Source organism: Danio rerio, chromosome 4, assembly GCF_049306965.1.
Source record: "Danio rerio strain Tuebingen ecotype United States chromosome 4, GRCz12tu, whole genome shotgun sequence".
Taxonomy (NCBI): Eukaryota; Metazoa; Chordata; class Actinopteri; order Cypriniformes; family Danionidae; genus Danio; species Danio rerio.
In genome coordinates, this window is record NC_133179.1 from 53,015,108 (window position 1) to 53,027,123 (window position 12,016).

The window sequence follows — 12,016 nt, forward strand, 5'->3', positions numbered from 1 at the left end:
TTTGAACTCAGGATCTCCTGTTTACTAGACAGGCACTTTGACCAACTAAGCCACAGTGTCAAACGACGTTGACAAGGGCTAATTGTTTAATCGAAAAAAGAAAAAAAAAAACTAACAACGGTAGCGCTGCATGTGGGAATGTCTGGACTTGAAATATTAAAGTCCAGTTGGTTACGCCTTACCACACTATGCTATATAAAGGCATCATCCAAAGTCCTCTTGAACGAGTAGCGTTCTAAAGGATTTGAGTTTTGTTAAGAAACCGACTGCTAAACACCTCGCTGCGTAAACACTCGTTACTCTTAAGAAAAAGCAACCCTGGCACCTGTACATTACGCACTGCTAGGATTTGAACCCAGAATCTCCTGTTTATAAGAGAGGCGCTTTGACCAACTAAGCCACAGCACCAATGCTAGAAAGAAGGCAAGATGGTTTTGCACACAGAGACTAAAAAAAGACAGCAAGTCTACAAATGGCAAGCAAAGAGGTTGTTTAACTTTATTTGTCGCACTATTCATTACGCCTCAAAGCTATACAATTTTATAATTCATTCCGGCAAGCTCTATAAAACAAGCACACGCTCCACCTGGACTGAGGCGCTGCTAGGATTTGAGCCAAGGATCTCCTGATTACAAGACAAGTGCTTCGACCAGCTAAGCCACAGCGCCACAAAATTTGAACGTAAGAGACATTTGCTCTATAACAAAAATCAAAGAAGAAAAAAACCAATACACAACAAAAACAAGCATGTCAGGATAAAGAAAATGCTGATAAGATGGACGTGGTCTTTTAGAGTCTGGATGATCATGTCTCAAACCTGACCGGTAACCTGGCCTCTGTTCAAAATCAAAGCAAAACAAATGTGTTATTTTTTTTTATTTAATCTATCCTTAATCATGTGTTGTGTTTTTTGGAACCTCCAGTTTCATTACATCCAAACCCAGAGTCAGCTCGGAAAATGGAAATCAGGACAAACATATGCTATCGGCCATTGAAAGAGTTTCAGATCAGAAAGCCACTCTCCCATAATCTGAGGGAAAGGTGCAGTTTGGATTTGAACCTAGCACCTGCTGTTCCCAAGACAGGTGCTCTGGCCAACTTAGTCTTAACACTAAAAGAAAAAACCTCTGGATACGATACTTCCAAACGCAGTTTCATCTAAGACAGTGGGGGGGAAGCAAAAATTACTGTGCTTTCTACTCAGTTACTTTGCACATGGATAAAGAGGCTCTTGTACGAAAAATGCAAAAGGCTTGACCTCAACAATAGGTGGCAGTTACTTTTCCCCAAAACCACAGGTTGCCGACGAGTCATTCCTCAAGCCCACTAGGCCCTACACCGTTTTCTAATCTCCCTTATTTAAAACATCTCAATTAAGTCATCGGCTTCATTGTAGAGTACCCCTAGTATCTGAGCCTGCACTGCGCAATGAAAGAAAGAAGCAAAACGGGATGGACAGATGCCTAAAATGTTAGTGTTAAATATTGAGTAACATTATTTGTGACAATGCTAGTGTGTATTGTTTCTGTGTGTGTTTCCTCCATTATCTATCTTTCTCTCTCTCCACATGAGCGGAGATCAGGTGCAGCTGTGAGAGGGGCGGCGCCATTTATGGAACTTTATTTTTTGGTATAAATAAGAGGTTTAATATTAGGTAGCTTACCTTGTTTTGTTTGTTGTTTTGGCCTTTTTGTTCCCTAATTCTGATTTTGACCTTTTTGTTTAATAAATCTGATACCCCTTTTTGACAACTTGGCCTGTGTGTGTGTGCTTGGGGAGCAGGAACTTTTTATAGCGGTCATCCTTAAATTTATGTGCGTAGCGGGGTGCATCCGCTACGTAACAGTATCTTACCAATCTTGTTAATATTATTTACGTGGCCAACGATAATAACATAACACAGTACTGAGTTAACCTTTAGCAAGGTAACAAGATCTACAGCTCGAGGCAATGACTTAGAAGCACATAAACAAGAACACAATTCTTACAAAATGAGAACAAAGATTTATTGAGCTAAACTACCATACATGAAACTCACTACGTAATAAGCAAACAACAAACAAACTCGCACACACAGAGGCAGTTCAGAGGATGTAAAATGAGTTGACAACGTCCCAAATTAATTCTAATACTTCTAACAAGATCTTAGAATAACACCTGAGAAACCACAAAAGCAGAGATATAGCTTATCTTTAACTGTTTAAGATTAATCTGCACCAGATCAGCAAGAGACAACGTTTGTTTGCTACTTGCACTTTTGCTGAAGATGAATCTCCCTCGCCAGCTGGCCTTGGGGAAACACAGTGCTCCTGATTGGCTGGTGGCTTCTGTGACGTCCTTGGAATTCCCTCGCTTGTGGGTGGGTAGTTCTGGGTTACTGAGGTGACGGACTGATGAAAGTCGGTTTGCGGAAGTTTCAAAGCAAAATTTCTTTGTTGCAGGGTGTCTTTAAGTGACCTGGTCTGATCCATCCCTATGGCACTGTCTGCCAATGAGCAATTGCCATGAAGGGCGGGGCCACACCCCGTGCCGACGTAGAAAGGGTCAATTATTAACACACTGCATGTAGATTTCACGGGGAAGAACTCTTGCAAGATTGAAACTATCTTACATCAAATGTTACAAGACGAATACTGTTTGTACTACTAGTTTTTCATTTACACTAACAGATTGCAAATGTCACTAGCTTTCATTCAAGACCAGATCTCATACATTTCAGACACATACAGATCAATTTAATCTGCTTTAAGGGTTAAAACAACACATTGATTAACCTGGTTGGTTGAAATAACCACAGCATATGAGGAACATTATGGTGCATTATTCAAAGATACATCTGCCTTAGTTCTAACATTTTAAGAGATTTACTTTCATTTGTATGCATTAATGTTTCTAGAGATCTCTTCGTCTCTACGAAATTGTGCATCTGACAGGATGCACAATTTCAATGTCATTCAAAAGTCTTGTGAGGCGGTTCCTGCTGAAAATCCCATAAAGCCCCTTTGTTTAGTTTAAACCATTTACTAATTTTGCTGAAGGGTACCTGGAACATCTGCAGCCAGAGTATTGGTCAGAATAACCCAAAATCAATTGGTGCTTTGTTATCGTGATGGTTTAAGCCCTTAAGCCAGTTCAATGACTGAGACAATTTGGAGATGCCCAAGATTTCAGATTCAACTCGTGTTGACCACTGCAATATGCCTATGAGTTCCTTCAATGTGTTTATTAAGGTGTGATGATTTGCTGAAACTCTCCCCACACTGAGTGCATGTGAATGGTTTCTCTCTAGTGTGGATCCTCATATGGTGATTAAGGTTTGTTGAGCAGTAAAAACTCTTCCCACACTGAGTGCATGCGTATGGTTTCTCTCCAGTGTGGATCATCATGTGTAGATTAAGGTTGGATAATTGGCTGAAACTCTTTCCACACTGAGTGCATGTGAATGGTTTCTCTCCAGTGTGGATCCTCATGTGGTTATCAAAGTTTGTTGAGCAGTTAAAACTCTTCCCACACTGAGTGCATGCGTATGGTTTCTCTCCAGTGTGTATCCTCATGTGTTGATTAAGGTGTGATAATTGGTTGAAACTCTTCGCACACTGAGTGCATGTGAATGGTTTCTTTCCAGTGTGGATCATCATGTGATAATTAAGGTGAGATGATTGGTTGAAACTCTTCCCACACTGAGTGCATGCGTATGGTTTCTCTCCAGTGTGGATCCTCATGTGTTGATTAAGGTGTGATGAGCAGTTAAAACTTTTCCCACAATGAGTGCATGTGAATGGTTTCTCTCCAGTGTGGATCATCATGTGTAGATTAAGGTGTGATGATTGGTTGAAACTCTTCGCACACTGAGTGCATGTGAATGGTTTCTCTCCAGTGTGGATCATCATGTGTTTATTAAGGTGTGATGATTGGTTGAAACTCTTCCCACACTGAGTGCAAGTGAATGGTTTCTCTCCAGTGTGGATCATCATGTGAATCTTAAGTTTGCTTTTGCTTGCCCAACTCTTTCCACACTGAGTGCAGGTGAAACGATTCTTGTCTGTCCTTTTTAAAATACCATCAGTCTGTAAATGAGTTTTTTCCACAATTTTGACATGATGTTCCTCCTCTTTACTATCCTCATTCTCTTCAATTAGGTCTGAAATAAATAAAACATTAAGTCATTAGTTTTCATTAAGTCTTAAAAACGCTCATCAAAAGCTGAAAAGTGAAAAGACACTGGAAACATTGGCTACACACACTGTAACTTTGATACACATTAAATGTAAAATAAATCAGATCATATTTTGTTTGGTCCATTAACGTGTACACATTTAAGCAGATTTAATGCAAGTCATCTTTATTTATCTATTGCTTTTACAATGTAAATTGTGTCAAAGCTGCTTAGCATAGAAGTTATAGTAAATTTAAACAGTGTCAGTCCAGTTTTTAGAGTTTTTCATAAAGGTCATTTTGGTCATATTGATAAGACACAGATTTCTACGATTTGTAAAGTGGACAGGGAATACTTGTTTGTTGTGTGCCTGACTAGTAAATGTATCAGAAAAAAAGTTCTGGGGTAACAGCTGAATAATTACCTCACAGACATGAGACATACCTGTACAGCATCTGCATAAAGGCTGGAATGTGCACCTTTCCTTTTGTTTGCTGTTGGGTCATTTTCATCCATTCTGGGGTGATTTTGAGGCTTAATTTGGCCAAAACGTTCTCAGTGTTTCAGCAAATGGACTGATATTTGGGGACATCTTATTTTGACATATTCTGGAAAAATGCTCCATTGGCCTCTATTATAAATTTTTTATAGTGCAAATACAATAAATAATAATAACAACAACATGGAAATCACTCAAATAAGCATATAAATGAGAGTAATAAATTCATCAAGACACAATGAATTCCCCATCAATGGGAAAATGCTTTACATTTTTTTTTTAAAAACCTCAATACACTCTGGGCAAATTTACTCCCTTTTCGTTATATTCATGGCTGTTTTTTCTCCATTGACCTCTATTATAAGAACATTTTTTTATTGCAAAGCCATGACAGCACATATTCATGAATTTATGATTGTTGGTGTTCTTTGTAACGACATTGTTTAATTGGTCCCCCCATGTGACGGCAAAAAGGAAATGGGTGAGAGAATAAAGCAGGAGGAGGAGAGTTAAAAAAGGCAGCATTATGTGATGTGTAGAAGAAAGAGAAGTTGACTGTACTGTTGCTGTGTGGGGAAAGGAGTAGAGAAGTCGGGTCGAGATGAGCAGTGTAAACTTAACGACTGGCTGTGAGAAACAAAAAGCGGAAGTATGTATTGAAGCAACAGAGCAAAGACCGCTGTCTTGTTACTGAAGTGCACGTGACGTCGTTTGAATGTGTGCGTCACTATAGACTTCAGTGCAGTGTGTCCTGAACAAAATCAACTTACCGATCTATCTTTCTCGCTGGCATGGAGTCAGCTGCCAACTCACCGGCTGGGTTCACCAACAACCTCAACCTTCACATCCACATTCGCCATTCCCCACTCATGTCCCTTGACCCCTCCACTCCGTGGGTAAGAAGCAAAAGTTTTTGTTTTCTTTGCCCAAATTCTCATTTTGTTTCTCTTGTTTTGTTTTCTCCCTGTACTATTGTTATCATTATTATTTTCCCCGTTTTCAAATCTGACGAATCTGCTGGCCTGAAATCATTTGCATTTTTTTCTTTCATTTGAGTTATAAGTGCTGAGGGTTCTGCGTTTCATTGTTATATTGTTTGTTTTGTTGTTGATACTGCTGTTTGTGTGTGAAAAGTATTTTTTATTAATATTATTGACTAATACAAACTTTATTTAGACAATTACAGCAGTTATCTGAGTTTTTTTTCTGGTTCTCATTGTTTGTTATTTTATTTATTTATTTTTTATTATTTGTAACTGGTGGTGAGAGCTAGCCGTGGTATATTTTGTTTGAAATGTATTTTGACAGATATTCTGTCTGGCGCCCAAGATTAACTACTTAAAAACAAGTGACAAACATATTTGTTTAATATTTATTTATTGTATTTTTGGGGGGGGATCACCATTCCCACATCACCATTACATTTCCCTGTTGGGAAGAGATTTGTGATTTTTAAAATTGATTATCAGTTTCAGTGCAAAAAAGTTTCTGCCTTATATATGGAGTATAGTGTGTGTGTGTGTGTGTGTGTGTGTGTGTGTGTGAGAGAGAGAGAGAAAGAGAGAGAAGCTGGATTTATTGACCTTAGTCTAAAATGCGGAAGTGCGCCTGTTTTCGCGATTGTTTTAGAACTTCCGATTCAGTCGCCTAAGGTAGAAATGACTAGGAATAATAAACGGCAGAAAATGGTCAAACTACTTGCTCAACAAGCAAATGTTTGCATGACTATACAGACCAAGTAGAATAATATAATAAGGAAATATCAGTTTGCAACATCAAACAGCAAAAATAGCAGTTTTTAATGTTTAAAAATGAATGTAAGTGAAAGACCGGAAGTCTCGTGCCAAAAAGATTCAAATGGTTCCGCACGCTCGTCGGCGAAGAATAAGGTGAATACTAGGGGTGTAACGGTACACAAAAAGGCACGGTTCGGTTCGGTTCACGGTTTTGGAGCCACGGTTTGGTTCGGTACGGTTCGGTTTCTGTTTGCTGTGGGGTTAGGGTTGATGTCATGTTAACAGCAATGCTAAGGGACAATTCACTTAATAACAAGAACATCTTAACTTTTTCTTTATTAACTTTGTCATCGCATTTTAAGTACAGTCAGGATACCACTCGGGTGCAACTACAAATAAATAAATACCTCCAATATAAACTAGTCAGAAAAAAACTATTCTCTTTAGTGCAGCCATCTTAACTAAGTAAACTAAAATGAAATAAATAACTGCAGTGTAGACTAGTGAAAGATCTTCTTCAAAAACACCAAAATATCCACATTCTCCGATGAGAGGCTTGATCTCTGTGCAGACACAGACGCTCATTTTTGATTATATGGTTTCATTTAGATAGATAGGTTTCCGTTTAAATTAATGAAAAATATACATATAATGTGCTTGTTAAGTGTTTTTTCATGACATATTCACCAGTAAAATACATTGCGGTTGTGTCTGAAACTAATGTTAGGGTTGTAGCCGGCTGTATGTTTGCCTCCCGATCTCTCACTCTCTCTCTCCCGCTCCCTCTATGCCGGTCATTTATGTACTGTAGGTCCGCCTTCACGACAGCTGATGCCTGTCATTTCTGTAGATCCGCCTTTTTGACAGCTGATTGGTCAGGAGACCGATCTATCATCATTTGGCGACACAGCGCGGGAATGTAAAAAGCATGTCAGAAAGAGCGGGAGAGACAGCGCTTTTTCCTTTGATCTCGTTTTTTGTGTATTTTTCTGACATGATTATGATTTTCGTTGTTTTTGCTTAACTTTCGTTTGGGTAAAATTATTTTGCATTACTTTTGCCCACTTTAAGAAATTTTGTGAGGTTTGTACATTTTTATTTCAATTGATTTGTATATTATTTTTTGGATCCGCTCCTTCCCGACAATATAGCTGTTCACTCCCAGTGTAAGGTGGATAGGGACAATGTCATACGATTTCCATTTTGCAAACACGTAGAAAATATATTGTTAAAGACATCAGGTAAGAGGTGAAGGTCATCTTTGTTTATTTTATTTAGTATAGGGAAGAATGCGGCACACAGCGCTGAAGACCTTTTTTTTCTTTTCATCAGTTTTAGCAAGGTAAGAGGGGTTATTCATGAGTTAGAATTGTTTTATTATATTTATTTCTTTTGTTTGTCTTCACTATCATTCCCTTGCTCGAGTTTAACTAATTTTTGTTTGATACTTTTGTTTGAATTTGTTACTTTATTATATTATTTTTATTAGTGTAAATATTTATCTTTTTTTGTATATTTGGGCATTATTCTGGTTTCACTTTTGTACATTAAATCACTTTTGTTGGCAGTTCTGTTGCTTACACCCTCACATTGTGAAATTACCCCACTTTTTAAATGTTTTTCCTTACAAGTAAGTTTCGTGAAACAGTTGAGACAGACAGGCGTGCGCTTTGTCTACGACACGAATTCTATTCCTGTACTCAACTGGAAAACCAAAATGTTTCCACACAGATGACTTAAATGTGTCTGGGGGATCTGCAATCTCAGTACTATGTGAAGCAGCCGTCCTGCGTCCAGTAGTAACGAGTGTGATGCTTACTCAAGTCACATGAAATAACATGCACTAAAATACTAACTTTAGAATATAATATTTAGAAAAAATCCTCATCATTACTAAAACAATTTAATCAAATATGATATTAAAGATGTGTTTAAATTGGTTCAATTAGTTAGAGACAAGTGACGTCAACCTCAACAATGGGCAGCAGGGGGCGTGAGTACCGCGGTACGCCACGAGAGTTTCGCGATACGTATCCTGGTTGGGGTATCGCGATATTTCGGTTCGGTTTTAATATCGTAACACCCCTAGTGAATACTCTAGCCTGGCACCGCATTACACACCACCGCTGACTGCACGCTCACCTCGTGAAATGGACGAGGCCTTACTCGCCACGTTCGCCATTGTGATATTCTTTAAAATGACAGGGGGCGGTCAAAAGAAACCCACTGTTAATACAGACGGATAAACAGAGAAGTAGAAAGTTTCCGAAACTACGTCATTTCATTAATATCGTTCAATGTTTTTAAACTAAATAGATTTTTTGTTTATATAAATTATTTTAATGATATAAGGATTTCTATGACCATTCAAGATTTTTTTTTTATCAAACTTTGATGCATCACTTGCTTTTGTTCATATCTCGGACAGTTCTACCCATTGTAATTTCTTAAAACATTCTTAAAACATTAATGACTGCAGAACATGGGTTGCTCTACAAATACATATTTTTATTATGGCAAGAATAAAAGCAACAACAACAACAAAAAAGTACACTTACTAAAAAATACATGTGTCTTTAGATTTTGCCCACTCCACAATTCACAGATTACTGTCTGGCTAGTTTCTCTCCTCTGCTTATGCTAAAAAGGCAATAATGGTCCAACATTTCTGTCGATTAACACCAATAAAGCCTAGAAAAACAGGCATCAGTATATTGTAAACTGATAGGTTCAAATATTCCCTGTGTGTTTTTTTTTTGTGAAGTTTCAGTGCATTTTATTGACGCATTTCATTAAAACAGTTTGCATAAAGAGAACCGAGAGAATTCTAGACATCTGATTGTTGTTGTTCTGAGATTGTATGTAGAGCAGTCTACAAACTTGTTGCGAGTGTTGAAGCTGGCCTCTGCTGATGAAACTGCAAACTGTCTACAATAAACTTTCTTTTAATTGAATCTCTGACTCCTGCTCTTCTTCATCTGATAGACTGGTCATTTTTGGGTTAAAACTGTTGGTCCCCCTTCAAAGTGTATTTATGCACTCACACTATAATCTGCTGTTTTACTCCACTGAACTCCATATAAAAGACAGAAACTTTTTTTGAACAGGCCCATCTAAAGGGTGAATGCAGCCAACTGATGATCAACAGTAAAAATGACACATTTGACCTCTTCCCAACAAGGAAAACAGCAACAATCTAGAATGCATTATTATTTGATGTCATGGCTTTACGGTTAAAAAATGTGGTTATAATGGAAGTCAATGGGTCAAAAACAGCCAAGAACATAATGAAAGGGTATATAGATTGCGAGATTAATCGTATTATCATCATGATAACTATATTTTTGGCCCAAGATGATGAAAATGGGAGACTAATAATACATAAAAGAATGACAAAAGACATGAGAACAAGTAACAGATGAAACTCATTCCTGTCTTTCAATGAGTGCTTATGTACATTTAGGAGAACTAGGCAGCACACTCAGGGCTGCAAGATGGATTAATTTAGTATTCTTCTTATTAAAATATATCTGAATGAAAATTAAATGACTGAGTTGGTCTATGAGAATGAAAACTAACCTGTTTGTTCCTGTGGATCTTCCTGTTTGACTGTAATTGCTTCTTCAATCTTCACATCTTCACTCTCCTCTTTAATAAACGCCATCTTTATAACAGTGTGGAGATCAGTCGCTTCAGCAGGAGTTTTTCTCTGTGTTTGGACACTTTATTCTGTTTAAAATGAACAAAACATTAAAAATGTTCCGTTTAAAATAAATAAAACAATGAACAGAAATAAAGTAACTTCTCTTCAACACTTGCTTCAACAGTCTCTTTGTATGAAAGAAACTAAAAAGAAATAAGGCAAGTCAGAGCAAGAAACAAAAGCCACAAATGACCTGATTAAAACTAGTACTCAATTTCTTATAGTGATGTATACTTAGAATGGAATGACATTATACTATTTAATAAAGTAAACCTTCATTAAAACACTTATTACACACTTTTACATCCCTGTAAGTTTATTTGAGTATGTCCTTAATTGTTGTTTGTTTTATTTACTTTATTGTCTGCTTACAGCAACGTGTAGCATTTTTTTGCCCAAGACAAATTTTCTCTCAGGGACAAAAAGTGTATCCTATCTTTATTCAAACAATAGACCTCATTACTGTGAGTTAAATAGTACTGCGTTGTATAAAGGGTTAAAATAATATTGTCAACAGCAGGTACATAATTTAGCACTGAATAAAAAAACTAACTTTAATCAATCGCTTTATATAAGTGTAAACGCTTTAAAACAAACCTTTCTCCAGTTGAATCACAGCGCGGGAGCGGCGCAGGCTTATGACGTCACAATCCACGCCAAAATAAAAGTCTTTTTAACATTTTTTTTGCACTTAAGTTACTTTTAGTCATGACTTAATATTTATAGTTTTTCTCTGCGTTTTGACTTTTTATCCTGTTAAAAATTAACAAAGCAATAAAAAAAGTCCTGTTTAAAATAAATAAAACTTTGAACAGAAACAAAATAACTCCTCTTCAACAGTTTATTTATATGAGAGTAATTAACAAAAATAAATCCAGTAAGTCCGAGCAAGAAACAATAGCCACAACTGAGCTGATTAAAATTAGTACTGCATTTTTTATATATAGTAATGTATACTTAGATTGAAGTGAAATTATTTTATTTAAAAAAAATTAAACCTTTATTAAGACTCTTAATACACTCACGTTGTTCCATAGTCCTCTTTACTTTGAGTAAAATAGTATTACGTTGTATAAAGGGATAAATTATATTGTCAACAGCAGGAACATCATTTAGTATTGGATGAAAAACCTGAAACTTTAATCATACGCTTTGTGTAAAAGCTTTTAAACAAACCTTTCTCCAGTTGATTCACTTTTTTTTTGTCATAAGAAAAAATATCTAAAATCACATACAAATACAAATAATACTATTAGACAGAAAGGGAAAAATATATTAATATAATTAAAGTATTAATAATAATAATAATACTAAAATTACTAAATGAAACAAACAAAATTAAACAAATGAATGAAATTACAATGACACTTAAACAAATCACCATAAGGAAAGCAACTAAAATCAAGAATCTTCTTTAAATACATCTACATAATATTTCAGGAATCTTAGATTGTTTTATTGTTGATAAGATGAAGTGATTTTAGGAGAGTGTTAAATTCTATTCTAAAATGAGCAAATGATGAGTAATTATTTGCGAATTTCTGTTTGTGAATGAAAAATTTGCCATATAAGAAAAAAAAATGTATGATGTGTTCCAGTGATTTAGCTTTTTGGGTTATTATAATAACAATAATGTCTTTTAGATTAAAGCAATTCACAGCATTGGCAAAAGCAGATATATTTAAATTTTGGAGTGACCAAAATTGCTTTGATATTGGACAATTAAAAAACATATGTACAAGTGTCTCCTCTGCTTGTTCGCAGAAAGAACAGGGGCTGTCGATGTCAAAAAATTTGGAAATACTAGAATTTTACAGGGTAGATTTTCTGTACAATTTTAAAGTGTATTTCTCTTGCCTTGTTGGAAATGCAATATTTCCCAGGTAAAAGCCAGGTTCTAGTCTATATTCTCAACCAAAGAC

The 12,016-nt window shown here is 36.3% G+C and overlaps 1 protein-coding gene and 1 long non-coding RNA gene across 4 annotated transcripts in view; one reads left to right on the forward strand and one right to left on the reverse strand.

The window, feature by feature from the left end:
• LOC141381964 (uncharacterized) overlaps nt 1–12,016 on the forward strand; it is a 1,176,553-nt gene that overhangs the window by 808,095 nt on the left and 356,442 nt on the right. The window lies entirely within an intron of this gene.
• LOC137491234 (uncharacterized) lies at nt 1,985–10,742 on the reverse strand. Of its 3 annotated transcripts, XM_073948805.1 has the most exons (4): nt 10,692–10,742; nt 9,971–10,120; nt 4,601–4,787; nt 1,985–4,141 (listed from the first exon to the last, which is right to left on the reverse strand). In XM_073948805.1, the coding sequence occupies exon 4, from the start codon at nt 3,972–3,974 to the stop codon at nt 3,174–3,176; it is 801 nt and encodes a 266-aa protein (XP_073804906.1). In that variant the 5' UTR covers nt 3,975–4,141; nt 4,601–4,787; nt 9,971–10,120; nt 10,692–10,742; the 3' UTR covers nt 1,985–3,173. The 3 variants fall into 3 exon arrangements, with proteins under 3 accessions (XP_073804906.1, XP_068076479.1, XP_073804905.1); XM_068220378.2 differs by lacking the exon at nt 4,601–4,787; XM_073948804.1 differs by lacking the exons at nt 4,601–4,787; nt 10,692–10,742 and having other exon boundaries at nt 9,971–10,122.